The sequence below is a fragment of the Olea europaea genome, unplaced genomic scaffold (assembly GCF_002742605.1).
Source record: "Olea europaea var. sylvestris unplaced genomic scaffold, O_europaea_v1 scaffold2556, whole genome shotgun sequence".
NCBI classification, from domain to species: domain Eukaryota; kingdom Viridiplantae; phylum Streptophyta; class Magnoliopsida; order Lamiales; family Oleaceae; genus Olea; species Olea europaea.
This window is the reverse complement of record NW_019243839.1, coordinates 45,084-67,308: the sequence shown is the minus strand read 5'-3', so window position 1 is coordinate 67,308 and position 22,225 is coordinate 45,084. Positions and strand designations below refer to the sequence as shown.

The 22,225-nt window shown below is 30.2% G+C and overlaps 2 protein-coding genes across 2 annotated transcripts; one reads left to right on the top strand and one right to left on the bottom strand.

Moving 5' to 3' along the window:
• The first annotated feature begins 559 nt into the window (after positions 1-559).
• LOC111382726 (ras-related protein RABE1c-like) lies at positions 560-7,687 on the top strand. The gene is made up of 9 exons (XM_023006767.1): positions 560-793; positions 959-1,102; positions 3,028-3,100; positions 3,582-3,682; positions 5,420-5,485; positions 5,707-5,804; positions 6,033-6,095; positions 6,182-6,274; positions 7,322-7,687. Exons 2-9 carry the CDS (start codon positions 1,030-1,032, stop codon positions 7,403-7,405), a joined length of 651 nt encoding a protein of 216 aa, XP_022862535.1. The 5' UTR covers positions 560-793; positions 959-1,029; the 3' UTR covers positions 7,406-7,687.
• Positions 7,688-21,323: 13,636 nt separating this feature from the next.
• Positions 21,324-22,007, bottom strand: LOC111382728 (ATP-dependent DNA helicase pif1-like). Its single transcript, XM_023006768.1, has 2 exons — positions 21,983-22,007; positions 21,324-21,886 (listed from the first exon to the last, which is right to left on the bottom strand). The coding sequence occupies exons 1-2, from the start codon at positions 22,005-22,007 to the stop codon at positions 21,324-21,326; spliced, it is 588 nt and encodes a 195-aa protein (XP_022862536.1).
• Between the last annotated feature and the right edge of the window lie 218 nt (positions 22,008-22,225).

Below are 22,225 nucleotides of genomic sequence, written 5' to 3'. Positions count from 1 at the left end.
CTTTTTTTTTTTGGACGAGCTGAGCTCGAGTTGCCCACGAGCTCGTTGGGCAACGAGCCTGAGTACGAGTCGAGCTCGTAGGGTAACGAGCCGAGCTGGCTCGACTCGGCCCATTGACATCGCTACTTGGTTCTACGGTTCAATAATTTATGGGACCGAGTTTGCAAATGTTGATTCTTGGATTTCTTGAATTTGATCTATTTTGTCGCGAGTTTCATAATTACAATAGCTAAGTGGGTTTGCATTAGAGACGTTTACAGGAGGTATTCGGCTATTAATCCTAAATATAATCATCATTTACTTTATAGTTAAAATATGTAACTTATTTTTAATGGGGAAATAGTAATTATGCTAAAACTTGTGTACTTTTAGTAATTCTTTAAACTTAAACCATATTTAAAAGACTTCGTACAATACATTTTAGTGCTTGTTTATAAGATTTTTCAAAGTTAAAATGATTTTTTGAGAAAATATATAATTGAAAAGCATTAAGAAATTATAGCTCCAAATGATTGAAAATAATTTTGAAAAAAAGTGCCTTAACTTCGAAAATTGCCACCCTCGAGAAACGGTCCACCGCCGAAAATAGAAGAAAAATGAAATTGGCCATTTGACGAAAGAAACAGTCCTCTTCCACCGAGTCGAATACGACCACTTCATGTACTTATACATACACGTACCAAACGCGGTTAGATTAGAGAGGGAGGGAGACGCACCCTCTACGGAGATCCCCATTGGATTTGTATACAGCTTCACCACACGTCGCTGACGATTTGCTAACCTGCGTCCCCGGGTACCTTTTCCCTCTGCTTATGTATTTCTCAGTATTTTGTTGTTCATTTACCATAGATATAGATGTATAGAATGTGATCAATTGGTGAGGAATCGTTTATTATTATTATTTTTTTTTTTAATTTGTTATTATTATTATTATTATTTTTTTTTTTTTTTTTTACAGAGATGAACATATAGGGTTGGTGATATTTATAAGCGTATACGCATATTTACTGGGATAAAAAGAGAGTGAAGATGGCAGCTCCACCAGCTAGGGCTAGAGCCGATTACGATTATTTGATTAAACTGCTGCTCATTGGTGACAGCGGTTTGTATCTGCTGTCATTTTTCTTATCAATAATTTTGTGAGATTTATTGGATCGTATGATTGCCAATCACGGGTACATTTGATTGTGTATGGAGATATTATTATGATCTGTGGACAGTTCTGCTTTTCCTGAATTTATTTCTGTAACGCATTGATATCTTTTATGAGGTAGAGCTTTATGACATATAGCAAATAAAATTTTAATCGTAGTTGTGTCACCTTGAGCAAATATTTTATTGTGAATTTTTAGATGCACTATTGATTCAACCTTTTCATAGCAGCTCTGTAGAACAGAATGCTTTATTCAGTAACTCTTAAAGTGTCGATCTTTTGGGTGCATATCCCAGTTGAGGGAAATATTAGAACTTAAAATGGTATTTCTTGGGAAAATATAAAAAATCATATCGTGATTTCAAATTTTAAATTTCACGGCCTGGGCTGTATTATTTTAACTGTTGACATTGTTCTATTTCAAGAAGGTTCTGACTTCTCATTGCTTTTCGTTATATGAAATTTTGTTGTAAAGGGGGCCGTTTGAGCCCCATTATTTGAAAATTATAATGAAATGAATAGTGTTTTTTTGAAAAATAAGTGGTTGAAAAGTTTTTGATTTACGTGTAATATTATTTTATTGAAAATTGTGTGGTTAAAAGTAAGAGAGAGAAAAATTTAATTTAATGTAATGAGAAATAATGGGGCTCAAATGGGGGCTAATATACATGCTAACTGTTGCCAAACATCCAAGGGACATAATCCTACACTCTAGAGATATTGGCATTTATATTTAGAAGGTGTTTGGTGGAAATTACAATTGTATTTTTTAGTAGATTGTGAAAGAAGCTTTTGAAATGTGTGATTGAAAAGTTGTGAGACCCGTGAAAGATGTGGTTAATAGTGATTGCTTGATTTTGACTTAGATTAAAATCAGATTTTAGTCCCAAACCAAACAAGCTCGTAGAGGCACTGGCTTTGTCATCCCCGTCATCTACCGAAAATAGAACAAAATGATACATAGAGACAATAGAAAAGCTGCAGTTTTATACATCTCAGAAGATGGATCAATGGAAAGAAAATGAGATTTTTGCTGGGCCCAGAAAAATAAATAGAAAAAGGAACACTGACTTGTTTTCAAGTGGCAACTCATGCTGGAAAAAGTTTCCATTATTAGGGTAATAGTATTATTATTAATATGTGGCTTGTAATAGTATTATTATTAATATGTGGCTTACATTTTTGCCAGCTGTCATGAATTTTTTGAACATTGTTCAATTTATGGCCTTCTATTTTACGTATCTGGTCCTTTTAGAACAATACACACATATATGTACTTCCTTGGAATCAATTTGAATTTTATTTTTATTTTTATTTTTTTTTCATTCTGAAAATCCATCCAACAATCAACCGAAACAATTGTTTATATTAAATTGCTTTTCACTTCTACTTATGAAGCCAGCTCACCTCATTTCTTTATCTCCTGCTTAGATGTTATACATAGTCCATGCCGTGTTAATTTGATGTAGTCTGTGACCGTTGGATATAGTTTTTTCATTCTGAAGAATGCACATGATTGCAATTCTTTCTTTGCTCTTGAAAGTAATTATATATGCTTTTCTGCTGCATTTGCTCAAAATCATGATGTCATTGTTGCTTTCTGAGCACTGAATCCTTTGATTAAGTATGCCAAAGTTTGCCAACTTCGGCCCTTCCCGGTTCATGCCTCTTTGACTTGCAGGAGTGCAAGAATTTCTTTATACTCTCTGGTTCTTTATGTTAACATTGCTAACTACCTGTCAATTTATATGGAATTTTGGAAGTGTTTATGCAAACCCTGCAGCATGTTGATTCTACATGCCTCAGCTGACAATTGTACAAATTGGTGTAGTTGTAAACTTCAATCTCGCACTAAATTTTTTTTTTTTTTACAGGTGTGGGCAAGAGTTGTTTGCTTCTTCGTTTTTCGGATGGTTCCTTTACAACAAGCTTCATTACCACTATCGGGTTCGTAGTTTTGAGACATCTTGTTAATTTAGCAGCTTCAATCTGCTATAAAATGGACTGTCATTATCTAGGATGTCAGGAGTTAGCAATAGCTGATGCCAATAGTTGCAACATTAAGTAGTCAATAGGACGCAAGCGATAAGGATTTTCAGCAGACCGGTTCGGCATAATTTTCCATGTGAATTCTTTTACTTGTTCTGGTCTATATATGCAAAAAACCATTGGATTGTTTATCATCTTCCATTTGGGGGACAAAATGTGATAGAAGGACGTTTGGAATCCATTGTCACTAATAGCCAGATATACCGATAACAGTCTAGAAAAGTTTCAGATTAATTATATTGTTGTCGAATTTATGAGGCCTGATAATATGTCAACGTACAGACTGCATAAACCGAGCTCTCTGATGTAATTGGCATAAAATGTCCATTTATTTCATTTTGTTAATTTTCAATATTTTAAAGTGATATTTATTGTGCAGTATTGATTTTAAGATAAGAACTATAGAGCTGGACGCAAAACGAATTAAGTTGCAAATTTGGGATACAGCTGGTCAGGAGCGGTTCCGAACTATCACAACAGGTATGCAGTTAGCTTCCCCGTCTTCAATTTAAAATTCAGGTATGAAGCATTACAGATGCTACTATATCCTAGTGCCAACTAAATAGCATTTCATTAGCAAGGAGGCATAATTGTTGTGAAGCTTTTATGGTGGCAATAAACAGTCTTTTTTCACACGCTGAGCAGTTGGCTTACTAGCTTAAATCTTGAATTACTAATGTGGTCAAAATACATCCTGCTGATCTTTGTGACTGCATTCAAGCATTTTTTGTTACCTCCATTTCCTGACAAATTGTCTTCCTTTCTATTTGTTTGAAAACAATATCCAAAGATTTATTATTGACGAGCTATAGCAATTGCACCTATTAAAGTAAGTAAAAGAATTATTGAAATGAGTTCAAATGGTAGGGAAAAAAAAATTATGTTCATAAATGATTCCAATTTGTTGGGTCTGTTTTTAATTGAAGCTGTTATTTTCACCTGCTATCTTCTGTAGTTATCCTCATTAAAACATTTCATGATAATAATTAACGCATAGCTGTTGTTGCCATGACATGCCCCATCATTTGATTTGCCACTACCATCTCAACCCTAATTCCTGAACACCCTGGACACCTCAGAGGTCTTGAAACCCACTGCTACACTTTTTAACCATCACAATTAGAGTTTCAAATTCCCCCGTCGTCCAAAAATTACCGCCTTCATAGGATCGAAATCCACCTCTCAATTGTGAAAATTTCCGACTTCTTGGCTGCCAAGCCACCTAAATTTTGTTCTTCATTTTCTGCAGCTACTTCACTTTGTGGTACTCATTAGCCAGTAATTTTGATTCCTGAGGAATTAATGGCTGTAAATTGGTTGTTTGAGTAATAGGGGGTGTTGGAGAGTTCCATTGATTGTGATTTGGGTATTTTATGGCTGTTTTGATGGTAGATTTTTGGTTAGTGGGGTTGATGTCTTTTGTTCTGGTTTGTACTTTTTGGCTCTGGTGCTAATAAAGCCAAAGACGCCCCAAGACAAGGTCAAACTGTTGGGAGAGGACATGATCAATAGAACCTGGCTGGATCCGGGCTAGGTGTATACATGCGTTTGTTTTATCGTCTTTCTCCCTCCCTCTCTCAATATGTCTATCTATCTATTTATCTATGCTAGTCAGATGGTGGTTTTGGGGGTTAGATGATAGTGTTTTTGTAGAATTATAGCGTAAAGTTAGTGAGGAATTGTAGGGATTTGTTACAGTTATTTTTGGTATCTTGTTCCTAGTTTAGTGCCATTCCTTGATTTGTGGAGATCCACTCCTCAATTAGGGCTGATTGAGTCCAGATTTTATGATGGCAGATTCCACCATCATCTTGTATATATACCTTGTTGTACTTGTGAAAAATGTGTGAGAATTCAATCCCTTTTCTCAGAAATTCACAGTTTTGCAAGTAGTTTATGCCCAGGATCGAAATTACATGTCCTTGCTTTAGTTTTTAAAGATCCATGCTATCTCGCTTGAGCAAGATGAAAAGGAATCATTACAATAATAAAGACCTTGCTTAGAAATCAATTCTAGTCAAGTAAATATACTCATTTTTGACAAGGAGGCACTAAGAAGTCAACATGTCTGCTAGTTTATAAACCTAACGAGGATGAAGTATTGTGTTATTTTCCATTTAAAGTTGTTACCATTAATATGGCACTTATCTTTTTTCTCTCTTTCAAATTTCTGTCATTTCGTTTAAAAGTTGTTACGAATAATCTGCTTTTTTGCAGCTTACTACCGAGGAGCTATGGGTATCTTGCTGGTGTATGATGTCACTGATGAATCATCTTTCAATAGTAAATTCTCTTTTACATAGAATACATTTTTCATAGCTAATCTAAGATCTCTTGCTTTGGCTAGTTTTTTCTAATCTGAGAATCCATCTAGGTCATTAATTCATCATTGTGTTATTTTAGGATGTCAATAATGCACTGCTATTATTTACTGTGTTTTGACTGGCAGAATTAATTATATTTTTGCCTATTTTCAATTTTATTTTATTGTTTTTCTTGTTCAGATATTAGGAATTGGATTCGCAACATTGAGCAACATGCTTCTGATAATGTTAACAAAGTATTGGTGGGAAACAAGGCTGACATGGATGAAAGCAAAAGGGTAGGTTGGTTGTATTTTTAGACTTTTGACACGAGAATTTTTAGTTTCTTTTCTGATGTGAACTAAGTTGATGGAGCATGCTGTTTCCCTTTTATAAATGGTTGCATCCCTAATCTGAAACTGAAGATCATATAATTTTTCCTTCATGGAGTCTGATGAAGGTTCTTGCACAAAGTAGCTTTTCATGTGCCATGGTTATTGATATTTTCATTTTCTTACATTTGCTAGGCTGTTCCTACCTCCAAAGGTCAAGCTCTTGCCGATGAGTATGGTATAAAGTTCTTTGAAACGGTAAGTAGAACTCCATCTTTCTCGATTGTATGTCTAGCCTAACTATTTGGTTTATGTCATAACTTCTGAATGATAATCTCATATAGAGTGCAAAGACAAACTTGAATGTAGAGGAGGTTTTCTTTTCGATTGCTAGAGATATAAAACAACGGCTTTCGGAAACTGATTCTAAGATCGAGGTACAAATTTTTCTTACCTGTTATATCCTCCTATTTAAGAATTGCAAATGAGAAAATTATTCAACATAAAATTATAGAAAAAATGTTATTCTATCCACATTCAGATACCAAGAGGCAGAATTGTGTCACACCCCTCCGTTTTTAGTTCCTGTGGCTACTAGAGTGGAAACTGGAGTGTACATGTTGAATACAAAATTTAATTAAATCTCTCTCTTAAGAGCCCAAGCTTTTTGACAAAGTAGTTTAACAAGGTATCAAAGCATATAAAAGTTGTGCGTTCAGGTCTACCTCTATCCATTTATGAAAATTGTGTGTAAGATTTTGATGGAAAAATGAGTTTCAGTCTGCATGCGAGAGGCTTGTTGACAATTAAATTTAAATAAATAAGGGTCCGTTTGATTGCAAATATAGAATTTGGGTGGAAGAAAATGAATTCCAGGGAATTGAATTGTCAAGAAATTTTTTTCCTGACAATTGTTAATTTTTGTGTTTGATTGGTATAATTTTCCACGTGGAAAATGTTGAAATAAGTGTTTTTTGGTGTTCGTTTGGCTTTGTTTTACATGAAAATTGTTAAAGGATTGAATTTACTGATATCGGGGATAGAATTTGTTTTCATTGTCAAAAAAATAATAATAATAATAAATAAAAAAAATATCTATCTTTTGGTGTTCGTTTGGCTTTATTTTATATGGAAAATGTCAATTAAAGGGAAATTTTTTTTACAATAATTCTTAGAATTTGTTTCCATTGTCACCAAAAAAAAAATAAAAAATAAAAAGTGAACAGTTAGTTGGAAAATCAGGAAAATACCAATTCCCAATACAACCAAGAAAATAGAATTCCATAGAAAATAAAACATATCAAACACATAAAATTGGAAAAAGGTGGAATTCGAATTCCATTTTCCATGGAATTCAAACCAATGAAACAGGCCCTAAATTTATCATCTAGCAGCATAATCTTTTAGATATTGCATTATATTCTCTTTTAGTTTCAAAGCCTTGATATTTTTACGAATGCACAATGTTCGGTTGGTGATTGCAGCCTCAGGCCATTAGGATCAACCAATCAGATCAGCCAACTTCAGGTGGTGCAGCTGCACACAAGTCTACCTGCTGTGGTTCATAACATGAGAATTGACAACCATATTCAGAGCATTGGAAGGTGTATAATTGTTGGGGAATAAAATTGTTCATCCATATTTTCCACTGCCTCGTCATTTTATCGTCTTTCTTCTAGCTTCTATGTATTAAAAGTTTATTTTTTATCTTTTTATTTGTGAATACACTTGTTCGACTATTTATTTGACGTATTTTTGTTACCTTGGTGCTCTGTTTTCATTTTTTCCTTTTTATTACGCTACTGATTTAGATGTAAAGGAAAAGATATAACATCAAGAGATTCCTTTTAGGGTGCGTTTGATTGTTAATATTTTTCATGAAAAATGTGTTTTTTAATCCAAATTCTTATTTTTGTGTTGTTGACTGATATTTTTTTTCATAGAAAACATTTTTCTACTTTTGGTCTCGTGATCATATTTTCCTCAAAATCAAGGAAAATATTTAAATTTTTAAAGGAATTAGCTCTCGCTTTTTTCTCTCATCTATTCACTTTCTTATCTTTCCATCAATAAAAATCAGACAAATATAATATTTTCTAAGTTAAAAATGAAATCAATCAAATACATAATTGATAATGTTCATGTAAATAAATTTTAGGCAATTGAATTATTTATAATTTATTTTCTGTTTGTACAAATTTTATTCTTGCAATCAATGCAATTGACTTTGGGCATAAAATTAGATTTTGATTGTCTTCTAAAGACTCTTTTCTTTCTAAAGTTAACTTATTTCGTTCATATCACTCTTCATTTCACCTAATACTAGTTAAAGAATAATGTCTCTTGTTTTCATTGGTTACTTTTTTCTCCTCGACTTTTACCATTATTTGTTATCTATAAATGAACATACTTTTATAAGGATAAGCAAAAGTTTTTAAATGTAAAAAATGTTATGAATGTTATAGATGATTGAAGGTACAAAGAAGAGGGGGTTGAAGAGAGAGGAGATCGTAAATAGGGAGTTTGAAATGAAAGAAAAAGATAGCACCTGTTTGGTGGATGGTAAAATCAGATTTGTAATAGATTTTTATAAAAGTTTATGAAATGCGTGGTTGATAAGTTATAAATCCTGTTAACATGTGTTTAAATTTAATTGTTGACTTTGAGTTTAATAAAAAATTGAATTTACATTTTTATCAAAAAGGTTAATTTTTTATAAAAAAGGGGCTATATATTTCCAAGCGTTGTAAAATGTAAGTTTATTATGGTTTAGAGGTGAATGACAATTATATCCCTGCAGTCTTAAAAATTATTACTGTTTTGTATCCTTAATTCTGTCATATAAATACAAGGATTTGGTTCTTAATAAAACACACACAAGTCTATTGACTTTTCTCCGTTATTTTCTCTTTTCTTTTCTTTTATAACACGTTATCAGCACAATAACTTAATTTTTCAAAGTTTAGTGAAGATAATAATTTTTTTAGGAATGAATATTTATTACGTGTACCAAAATTAATTTAGTGGCATATGAACTATTTCAATATTCATATGCATCATAACGAGGTTGCTTCTTCTTTTCTACTTTTTATCGGCATGCATATTAATTCTAATTCACATTTGTATGTGTAATCTAAATGCATATTAATTCACCTTTTTTATTCATACACGATCATTTTTTCACATACTATTCAGTATTAATTCTTTCTTTTGAATCTGTTACATATTATTTCTATTTTTAATTTCTAGATATGTGAAATTCACATACGTGTTTAGTATTTTTTGCATATTGGTAAAAGATTTAACCAATAAATGATTTAGCCAATTTTGTTAACTTCTATTTATGGAGATTCTTTTTCGCCATGCATGTTTGGTAATTAATTTTTCTATATAAATTCATATCATGTCTATATGGTAATTAAATATTTTTAGATATTTTTCTATGAAATTCAAATTAAGAATTTTTCATATTGTTGTTCCAAAAGTAGCGCAACATTATAATTAATATTCTAGAAAAATATTAATCGTATATCTATCTATTATAAATAGTTCGTTGTTACCCCTGAAGTAGTGCAACATTATTATTATTATTCTAGAAGAATATTACTTGCTTATAAAGAGCATGATATTACAAGTTCAATATTCTAAAAGAATATTGACTCAATGCTCCGAAAAAACATAATTTAAATTATAGTTATTTTAAACGAATATAATATTGATGTTCTCGAAAAAACACAACACACGTTGTATAAATATTCAAGAAGAATATTTCATTGTTATTCATGTAGAGTACAAATTTTATTATTTAGCTTGAAAGATAGAACAAATCGTTAATGTTAGTATTTTAGAAAAATATTGTATATATACTCTTGAAGATTATATGTCTGTTGTGTGCCTGATGAAAGCACAACTTAAAATAAAAATAAAAATAAAAATAAAAAATTTGTGTTGATGTTTTTGAGAAAACACAATGTTATTAATATTCTAAAAGAATATATATTATAATTTCAATACTCCTGAAGAATATTGATCGATTCTATTTAAATCACGAAATAAATTTCTCTATTTATTTACGTGTCCATTCTTTTGTATACGTATTTAAATATTGATGTTCTAGTTAAATTATTTTGCTCTTGAAGAGCATAATGATATAAGATTTAACATAAATTTATATTTTTACTCATGAAAGTAAATCTCTATATAATTATTATTATAAATAATAATATGTTATTGTTCCTGAAAAGCATGACATTAAAATTTTTCATATTTCTAAAGAATATTGATATATTATTCTTGAAGAAGTAGTCGTAAAATATAATGTGATCTCATAATAGCACATTATAATTTTTATTAATATTCTAGTTGGATCTTACTTTCGAAAAGTATAATTACATATAATTTAACGTATTTATATTTTCACACTCAAAGAGTAAATTATTGTATAATTTATTATAATAATATTTTGATTGCTCACGAAGAGCTTGAATTATAATTTTCAATATTCTAGAAGAATATTGACATTTTTCTTTTGAATGAGCAATAATAATAAAAATATATAACATGCTTTTAAAGCAGTAGATGTTTCGAAAAATAATTATTTTGAATTCATGTTTATCCCTGAAAGAAAACGTATAACTAATGTCGTTAGAACATTGATTAGTTTGATTACTTGTACGATATATGATTATATAATATTTAATCATATTTTTCGAGATTAAATAATTGAATTATATATTATATTGAACCAGAAGTTCATTTTGATTTTATTATTTAGCCCAGTTGGATTATCACTGAATCAATAATGATGCGAAATTAAAAAATTTTAATGGATATTAGATGAAGAATCTAAAGATTTTTCAATCCAATGAATTCCTATATTCTATTTGTTCTTTTTACCGACAATTGATCATTAAATATCGCTAGCTAAAATAAGGATTAAATTCTCTACACTTCTGAAAATTAATTAGGGTGATATATGTGGCCCTGTCACCCACTATGTTAACTATCTAAATATTATTTTTATCTAATAAATTTGACATAAATATTAAATGATTGCATGATGTTAAAAAACTTGAAGTTTGCAAAATTATTACTCAAGTTATGAGCATAATTTTTAGATTATATAATTAAGACTGTGTTTTGTTAATACTAGTGAGAATAAATCTCAACATTTTAATAAGTGTTAGTTGGGATGTCGATAAATGATTTAAAACTATTGTTTGTTAAATGCTACCAATTAATTTAATTGAGAATAAAATATTTCCCATTTTTATTTAGAGAATTCTATTACGCATCATACCAAAATAACAGGTCTTCCTATTATAATCAGCTTATGGTCTGATCCTAATTTTTTCATCTAATTATTTTTTATAGTGAAGTATATGTAAAAATTGAACACCACAATATATTGAGATGAAAAATAAAGAATGCTGATTATAAGTACGTAGTTTGAAATATCATTTCAAATAGACGATATTTTATAACACTGAAAAAATGATTGTCAATTTGATTGGACAATTCTTTCAGCATTTAGAAAGGAATTAATAAGTTGAAAATAATGTATAAATGTATCATCATCTAAATCTTCACTAAATATCATTCGAACCAGAAGTTCGAAATATAATTTATTTATATGCATTTATTGATCAAACAGATCAACAATCTCACGCACCAAATTTTAATGCTCCAATATAAATTGATGTCTTAGGGGACAATTTGTTAGCATTATATATTGATATATTTATGGTACGCATGAAGCGTGATGGTGTTTGATTCTAAACACAAAATTTTCAAACGAAAATGGAACAATTAGCAAAAATGGTCTCATTAAGGAGACATATACTCTTAATGAGTATTTAAACATAACAAATTAAAAAACCCCAGAAGAGGTTCGTGTACCCGACATGTTGAAAAATGAGATATCTAAATAAGTTATGTTACTATGAGAAAAGAGATAGAATTGAACAAAAAAAAAAGTTGTCGACAACAATTTTATATATGATATACAGTATCATATGTGAATCACGAGGAATCAAAATAAATTCGTCGAAATATATCAATCGAAATAATGTTTGGCTAAATAAAAGGAGACGCAACTTTAAATTGAATTTACTAGATAAACACGAAATTTTTGGACATGTAGTCCAAAAATCTAAATGTATATACTTATATAAAAAGGAAATGAGAAAAATAAAGTCGTATTGTGTAATGCACGACTCTCAACATAGTGAATTTCGTAAAGATTGTCATGGATGATATCACGAATTTATATCATGTTATCTTGACAATACATGAAATTTGAAATACGTAATAGTCAACTGATATGCATGATTATTAATGTTATCTTTGAAAGATTTAATATGCCTGAAATATAATTCAAATGATACATGCCCGAGAACCATGTTCTTAGATCATTATATTGATTAAAATAACCTGGACGCATATGGTATAATTGTCTTAACGAATATCTGTTGAATGAATGTTATAAAAATGACCATGTTCGCCTATATGTTTTCATAAAGAAAACAAATATTGGATTTGTAATTATGGTTGATAATTTAAATTTAATTGGAACTCTTAAAGAGTTCAATAAAGCTGCTAGTTATTTGAAAACTGATTTTGAGATGAAAGATTAGGAAAAAATCAAATTTTGTCTTGAGTTGCAAATTGAACATTTTCGAAAAAGATTATTTGTTTATCAATACTAGTATGAGTTTTGTATAGATTTTGTTATTATTAGCGTAGAATATGTCGAGTATTTAAAAAAAGAAGTGTTTTAAGTTGTTGAAAATGAGAAATTGAAGAGAAAGTAATTTCATTGAAAGCTATAAATTAACCATAAGGTAGATCAAAAATATATACAATATTATGCAAAATGAACTTGGCCTTTTTTTTAAGATAATACTGCTCATTCCATTTTTTACTCTATTTTTTCTTTCATTTTGTCCAGTATAAATGGATTTGAGCTGACACTTTCTAACTTTAACTGGTGAGTAGCTGATTTGAAAAGAACTTTTTTGGCTGAATGGGAGCAACTGTCATCTGCATTTGCATCCATGTTAAAATTGTCCAAATTCTTTTCAGAATTAATATTCTTTTGGCAATCTTGTTCTTCATCTACAATTAAACACTCGACAGAGATGATGTCAAATTTGTAATTGGATGAATTAGGTTCTGTTTGAGTCGCTTTGAGATAGAATGCTCTTTCAGTATTTTGTATTTTTCCAATTATATCTCCAAAATCTACTTGTGAGCCCTGTGTATAAAAAATATGAATGTCATGAAGAAATTTATCAAATATATCAAAAGAGATTGGCGAAGACTGTAAATTATTACAAAGTTTGTTTCTTCCATCAAAGTTTGTGCATTTGTGAACATAAGTTTTTCTGCAACTTCACCAATTGCACTTGCATTTATGCATCCTGTGGCATCTGATAATTGGACATATGCTCTTGCTCTGAGATAAAGAGAGTAATTATTTATTTATGTAGTAAGAAAATATATGATATATATATATATATAGAAAGGTGTGAAAATATATATTTTACCGAGGAATAGTTTTAGAATTGGAACTTTTACAGAAAATACAAACATATATTTCACCAAAATCCGCGCTTGATCGCCGATAACAATTGCTGCAAGCCATATACCAACATTTTGGATCTATTTTTTCCATTTTTGCAGTGGCATTCACCCAATAAAATTTTCTCTGAAAAAGAAAATTGTAATTTATAAAGAAACATAAATAAAAATCATAATATATTGTGTACAGAGATATATAAATATCGGTAGAAGTCGACCATGTGGATTTTGAATTAAGGTGAATTTGTTGCGCACTGGAGGAAACAATTTTGTGGGAGATTTTTTAGTGTATGGCTTTTTCAAAATCAACTCATCGATTTTGTTCAAATTTGTATCTTTCTTGAAAGAAATGAAAGAGTAGATGAGCCAAATAAAACCAAAATAAATGTAAGCTGAAGGATATACATACATACCATTGAATCAATTCTTCTACTGCAATGAAAGAAGTATTCACGAAAAATGTACTACGAACTTTTGTGGAGAGTTTTAAACCTACACAATTCATTGATGCAAGATAAGAAATGCAATTTTAAGCAGAGTTTAAATAAGAAAAAATAATAGAAATTTACCCAAAAAGAGGTGACTTTTAGGTTTGTTGCAAAGATTACTAATTTTTTGTCAATATTTTCTGAGAATAATTTGCATTCTCTGTCAACAAAAGAATCCCACATTGTCAACATCATTGTTATGAATTTTTGATCCAGAAGTATTATATCTTGTACCCAAGTGTGGTTGCCATCTTTTGATTGAATCAATCGTTTAGGCATCATATCAATCAGAATAGCCAAAATGTCTGCAAAAAAAAAAATTATTTTATATTGACTGTAATTATAATTATTTGATTAATATATAATGGTATTATTTATTTTGAAAATAAAGATGGAATTTCTTACTTATATCAGTGTTTGTATTCATGAATTGCTCAACTTTATCAAAAGAAGTTAGGTGATAGGTGGAAATAACAAGTTCTAGGTTATTGTCATTCAACTCTTCAACACGAGTTTGTCCAGAAATCGTCCATTGTAGAGCTTCTGTTGAATATTTGTAGTTTTCAGTGTTGTTTTTAATATAAGCTTTAGAAATTGCATACGTCTTTCCAAGGAGAAATTGATTTTCGAAGGCAGTGATATTTGAATCATAAAGCTTGCTTGGATAGTGTTACACTGATAGATAAAAAGATAAAAATTGATTAGTGTAAGATTGTGTGTGTATATATATATATATATATATATATATATAATTTTAATAATAATAAAAGAGAGAACATATTTGTTTTGAAACAGGAAAAATAATACTAAATCGTTGTATAACTTACGTCAGTATTCATTAGCATCATGTGTTGATATCTTCCATTGCTTTGCTTTGAAGGTTTCGGTGATTGTTTTTCTACAATAATTACTTTGGCTTTCCATTTTTGGTTGTTGGATAGAATTTCTGGTATAAGTTGGTATTTTTCTTCCATTGACAATGTTTTTATAAACAGGATAAAGACAAAGAGAAACTTTTGGGAGAATTTTTTTTTGATGAGATGAGATAACCAATCCAAATAGAAGAAGATATATATAGACATCTAGAGTTATATCATTTATATTTTTTATATGGATATTTACTATAAAATCTAATACATAGCTATACCTGGTATGGGGATGACTTGTAAATTGGGGGATTTCGTTTGATGATGAGATAACCAATCGAAAATAGAAGAAGATATCTATATTTTTTATATTATTATATCTACCAGTAGTAATATATTGTAAAATCTAATCTATAGCCATACCTGATATGGAGATTACTTGTAAACTGGTATAGGGATTACTTGTAAAGTTGTAGTACTCATGAGATGAACTCAATCAATTATTCGAAGTATCGACAATGTGTAAAATTTCATCGTGTTAGAGTAACTCAATAGTTTGTGTACATAGGTTTTATACGCTGCATACTTTATACTGAGTAAACTGTGTAAAAAGATAATGAGTGATACGATGAGAAAGAGTTTTGAGAAAAGATATTGATGATATATTTGACAAATTTGATACAATTAGTTTTTAGTTTATTTTAATGTGAATGACCACGTTAAACAAAAAACAAAAAAAAAAAAAAGAGAATTTATTTCCTACAATTATTATTCCACTAACTCACATAACAACAAAATAACTTTCCTACAATTATTATCTTCATTTATTGTTTCAACTACTAAAAGTTTAAAGTTTAAAGTCACGAGAATTCTTATTCACATGTGAAGAATCTTATACCATTTATCTTATCAATCATACTAACTTTTTACCAATTCTACAATTCTACACATTTTTGCAAGAGAGAGAGAATTTTCAAAGTAGAGAGAAACATTTTAGCTGGTTGAAAGGTAAAATTTCTATTGTTGAATAAAAGAAAATGTTATCCGGCATCACGGAGAGGCTGCCTCTCGTGCACGGAGAGAGGACCTCTTTGTGCACGGACCTCTCCGTGTGCAAGAGCACGCACCTCTCCGTGTGCAAGAGAGTGCGCCTCTCCGTGCATGGAGAGGCGCATGGAGAAATGGAATTATAGGAAGAGCGCGCCACTTCGTGTGCAGTTGTATATGGAAAAAAATGTTTAATGCCAAAAAACATATTGCTACTGTGATTCAAGTTAACTCTATATACTTCTCCATCATGTATCTGTTCTAAGAATAGAAGAATGCAGGGTGTGTTTCTTCTATAATTATGTGAATTCGTTACCTATTAATTTGATCATTAGTGTTCATTTGCACTATGAAGTTTCTAATTATAGTTTTTAACTAACAAAATCAAATAAACAAGCTAATTATCAAGCAAATTCATACATTTGTTCTTTCAACTATCTCAATATTTTTAAACCTACATCCTTTTCATTTGGAATGCGTTGAGTCTATTAAAATCAAGGCATAGAAGTGCAATAACAGACAAAGATATTCCTAGCCACATAGAAAATAGATGACAGTTTATTAGAAAATCAAGCTAAGAACTTATGCAACAAAGTATCTTCTATACTCAGAAATATGTTATACATTTTTGTGAAGGCCTAAATATCATTATAAAAAATCTTTAACAATTCAGTTATTGACACGACTAAATCAATGCTTAAACCCTGAAGTCATATGCTTTGAGTTTCCTAGTGAACATTGCACAAGGAATGTCTGAAAGCATAAGCCTTAAGCCCTTTTGAAAACACTACTTACTATATTATGAATATGCTCATTCTTAACCTATCTCATCTAATTTTACAGTAGATTCATCTTGAAAATTCTTGTCTCAGTTTCACTCAATGAATGTGTGCGCTTCTCCATGTGTAGTTGTATAAATAATTGGGATTACTATGTATACATGGAAAAATGTCTATGAATTATAGGTGACAAAGGTTAAATTGTAACTATAATTTATGAAGAAAAACCTTCACAAATAAAATTCAATTTGAAGAAGCAGAATCATATTAACATATTAGATTTGACTCTTAAAGTAAAAATTTCAACAGCAGAAAAAAGGAAAATAAGATGGAGGAAAAATTATAGTCTTAGTTTTTCATATAAGCCTGCATTTTTCCTAATGTATAAAGTCTTGGAGCTTTAGTATTTTTTTTGTCATAATCATCTAGAGCTAGAATTTCTTATAAATATAAATTTGTGTATTTTTTTAATTATCCAGATGTCTCTTGAATATATTGTCTCTCCAGATCACTGGTTCCCTGCCACTATTTGTCAACATCCAAATTGGCAATATCTCCTGGATTTTTTTGAATTTATAGATGCAAATCAATAGGTTTCTGTTATGTACAGCAATTTTTATGGATTTTTTGTGGGAGTTATGTATAGGGAAGAGGAGGAATAATTTAGCAGTTAGTTGATACATGAATTTGTGATGAGGCTTATACACTGTGGTAAAAATAACGAACTGTGGGTACGCTTAGGTGATCGTGTTGCCAGATTTAGTATGCAAGAATATTGTCTCATCACTGGATTACCATGCCATGAATCATCTGTGGAGATTAATCATAATAACCATCGTCTTATAAATCAATATTTCAATGGTTTGAGAAGAATTAATATGAGAATGTTGCATCAAGCATTCCATTCATGTGAAGACTATATAGATAAATTTAAGTTGAGGTTGGTTATGTTCGTGGAGTGTATTTTGAAACCAACTGGCAGAAATATTGATTATAAGACTCTTGGTATGATTGAGCATTTCGATGTCTTTCTTGCTTAACCATGGGGTCAAAAAACATATTTTGTTTTGTTAAATTCTTTGTAAGAATCACAAGCTCAAAGAGTGCAAAGAGCAGAACAAAATCAATCAGACTGCAAATATGCATTAAAAGGATATCTACTTGCATTCCAGGTAAATTTTTTCTGTTCTTTTATTTTATATATATTATTTATATCTTATTTGTATAACAAAAGATTATAATTATTTGTAGTTCTGGATATATGAAGCTTTTCCAGAGATTGGAAAAAAATTTGGACGCAGGAGATACAAAACAGCACAAAGTCCTCGAATGTACAAGTAGAAACCCAATGTAATATTGACTGAGAGAATGGTAAAACTGTTTTTGGCCACAAGGGAGGTATAACATACTTTTTTAAGAATGCATAATTACATATTCATTTTATCATTTAAAAACTAAATTTAGTTACCATGATTACAAATTGAGGTAGTTGCTGTGTTATATCCCACGGAAGAAGAGTTAGAATTGTCGTGGTACACAACTCTTTCAATGCCAGCAAATAATGAACATAACATCTTAGATGGTATAGTTCATGGAGAATTAGACAACACAGTACAACAAATCCCACAACGAATCTCAGAAAACATCTTTGTGCAAGAAATGACCATTCCGAGTAGTTCGAGAACTTCTCCTCAAGTTGGTTCTGCTTTTGGTTTTGATGCTTCGAACTATATAACTCGAGAACAAATGGAAAAAATGTTGGGAACACATAGGCAACATGTGATATCAGATGTGTCCAGTGTATGCCATAATCTGAAAGAAGAAATATTTCACAATCAAAATCAAATGTTTGAACAACATAAAAAAGGCAAGAAGATTATATGCAATCTAGTATTCATTCTTATATGGATACTATTCTTGACAGTTAGAAACGAGTATTCCAACAGGAATTTCAACAGCAACAAAAATGGCAAGAAGATAATATTTTAGGCAAGATGCAATCTTATGTGGATAACAGTTTAAGTTCAATGAGATCCTACGTAGATAAACAGAACAAGAATACATTGAGCAATGTATCAAACATAGAAGCTATCATTGGTTCTATACAACAAGATGTTCCTATTCAGACAATTCCAATTCTGAGTGATTCGTCAAGAGAAACATCAACATTTCAACAAGAGACGGAAAGTGTTGAAGGATCTAGAAGAGAAAATAAAGGTAAGGAAAAACAGATATGGTCTTCATCATCAAAAAGCCATCATTTAGAAGCTTATCCAAAGAAAAAGTATAACATTATTAGAGATTGGATATTGCACAATCTATCAAGGTAAGAAATTTAACTCTGTATTAGCTTAAATACTATTTTTTTTAATTCAGTGGATAATGAATTATATTATCTAATATTAATTTATATTTGTTTATTTAGTACTTATTGGGAGGACAGTGACAATTACATTGGAAGAGACATGTTGAAAAATTTGTTGGATGTAGGAAAAGATATAACTCCCACGGTAAGCGAGGTTTAGTGATTACAATAAATTTAATTTTATGTTTGATATTTAATAATAAATTAATTTTAGATGTATTTATTCTATTAGAGTATTGAGCTAGAATTGAAGTTATTAAGGCGACTTATCAAGGATGGTTCTACCTTAATTTCTAAAGACCATGCTGTAATGGATTTCAAATTTCAAGATGAGTGTTCTAGAATTTTCACCTGGTTAATAGAAGAGAAAAACAAAACCACCAGGGGAGAAGCGAATTTCACTCCGTTAAATGAATATGTGAACGGTTTTTCGCCTATGAATGGTCGTAAATGGATGGTGTGCAAGCATCTACTAATTCCATGCTCCTTTCCTGGCAATTGTTGGTATCTCTTTGTGGTGAATATTCCTGAATGGAAATTCCAAATATATGACTGTAGCAACGGTATTCTTATACCAGATCAAGTCATGGTACATGCAAAAGTAACACATAGTGTAATCCACGCATCCATCATGAATTCTGAGCTTTCTACCCGAAAGGATGTAAGAAAATATAGAAGTAAAACAATAGAAGTGGAGATGATACCTTATCTACCATGTGCAGGCAATGGGTGAGCATTTAAATAACTTTTTATTTGCTATAATATTTAATTTTTTCTTTAAATGGATATAGTCTAACGTAAAACTATTTCTCCTATAGGCCAAATTATGGAATGTTCGTGCTAAAATATATAGAATGCTTTCTCCTGGGATAGCCAATAGAATTAGTTTCACCTAATAGGATGTCAATTTACAGACGAAAGATGTTAGTAGATATTTGTAACAATAAATATTTTCTTCATTCTTCTTCTTAGTTATTCTTCATTCCTCTACTTAGTTATATGGTCATGCAATGACAGTAAATATTATGTAATAAGTTTATGTTGTGTTTTTTAATTAATAATAATAATAATAATAATAATAATAATATTATTATTATTATTTTATATTATTGGTGTATATATAGAAAAAAATAACTGTGGTGAAATCATGATAAACCTGAACAATTGACAATGTTTTAGTTTGAATCAACATTATAATATCACAATTTTACATGGTTTCCATAAATTAATTGTTAAATATTCATATTTATGTTCTAAATAAGAAAGATGATGGAAAAAATTAAGCATCTTATCAAACAAAATATAACTATAATTTAAAAAAAATGAAAATAACCAACCTTGTGTATTGTTGTATAAATCTTCACTTTGACAGCAACAAGATGATAGATTAATTCTGGACAATTTAGAATTTTAAGACTTGTCAAATAGAATGTATTAAATTCAAAATTTCCGGACACACCACATTTTTTGTGCAACTAATATGCGATTTTGTTTTGTCTGCTGGTTTAATCAAAACTTTTATATTTTGTCTTGTCTTTACTCTAGACAACGCAACATATAACTGACCGTGTGAAAACATAGGCTCGGGCAGATATAGACCCACAAAATCTAATGCCTGACCTTGGGATTTGTTAATAGTCATAGAAAAACAAGGACGAATTGAAAATTGAGTTCTTTTAAATGGTACTAATGTTTATCTCCCATAAGTGGAATAAATGGAATTTTAGATAAAAATACATGTTTTTCACTATATTCACTGCATCCAATTTCAGCTAAAATAACATTTTTTTAAAATTCACTGCAAATAAGTCTAGTTCCATTGCATAAACCTTCCGAATGATTAATATTTCTTAACAACATAACAGGACATTTTTTTTTAGAACAAGTTCATGTGGAGGTATACCATTTGGAGTCAAACTATTCAAAAAATCTTCTTGAATAAATCTTTTTGTTTTATCAATTATTTCATCAAAACTAAAATATGTAAATGTATCTCCTGAAATTTGTTTAACTAACATATTGTTTATCATATCGACATATTCGTTTTTTGGAGTTAAAATAATTCTATTTATCATAGTATTTAAATTGTTACTATAAGTATGAAAATTTGGAAACATAATGCTGATTAACTTTTTCAATGATTTATCTTCATCTTCAAAATCTATGACAATATCTGAAGGAAGTTTAATCATGCGATATGTATGTTCATTTTCAATTCCGTTTCCAACTTTGAGTAAATATTCACAGAAGGAAGGATCCAATCTAGCTCTCATATTTTGAGTTAATGGTAGTTGTCTAAAGTATTGCCATAAATATGAGAATACTAAACTTGCTTTCATAATATCATTTTTTGTTCCTCTTTATATCACTGGCAAGACTTGACGAAAATCTCCTCCACACACAATGACCTTTCCACCAAATGGTAATTCACATTCAGTAATATCTTTTAACATTTTATCCAAAACTTCAAAAGCATATTTATTAACCATTGGTGCTTCATCCCACACAATTAGTTCCGTCATTTTTAAAAGCTCACCAAGTGCTGATTGTTTACTTACCGAACATCGCATATCAGGACTTGTTTGAAGAGGAATTTTGAAACGCGAATGACCAGTTCTTCCACCATGTAGTAAAGAAGCAGCTACTCTAGATGATACTGTTGCCAATGCAATAAGTTGTCTACATCTTATTGTAACAAGTAATGCTCTGTACAAATAAGTTTTGCCCGTACCTTCTGGACCATCAATAAAAAAAAGTCCATTTCTATCGTTGAAAACATAATCTAAAATACTATCATAAGCAAATTGTTGTTCCTTATTTAAACTCTCTGTAAAATGTATGTCAGGCTCAACACTGACATTTGCATTTTCTTCTAAAATTATATTTGCTAACATGTCGGCTTCATTTACAGCAACGTCGAAATCTGTAAAGTAAAAATCACTTACACTTTTACCAACAACTTCTAAGAATGAATTTATACAACGTAGTGTTCTAATTTCAGCATCATACTCTGTCTCACCTGTATGTAAATAATCTTCTATCATGTAAGCTTTATATTTAATCCATAAATTTCTAAGGTTTGTAGGGGCACAAAAAATCAGCACATTAGTAAAAAGTCGACGGAGTGATACAGGCATTTGATAAGAAAAAGCCTCGTTTAAACACATGTCACAATAATTATTTCCACTGATTAGACCATGTAAGAATGCAGTCTCACGATAGGTAGGTGCCACAACACCATTAACCGTTCTTAAATCTTCAA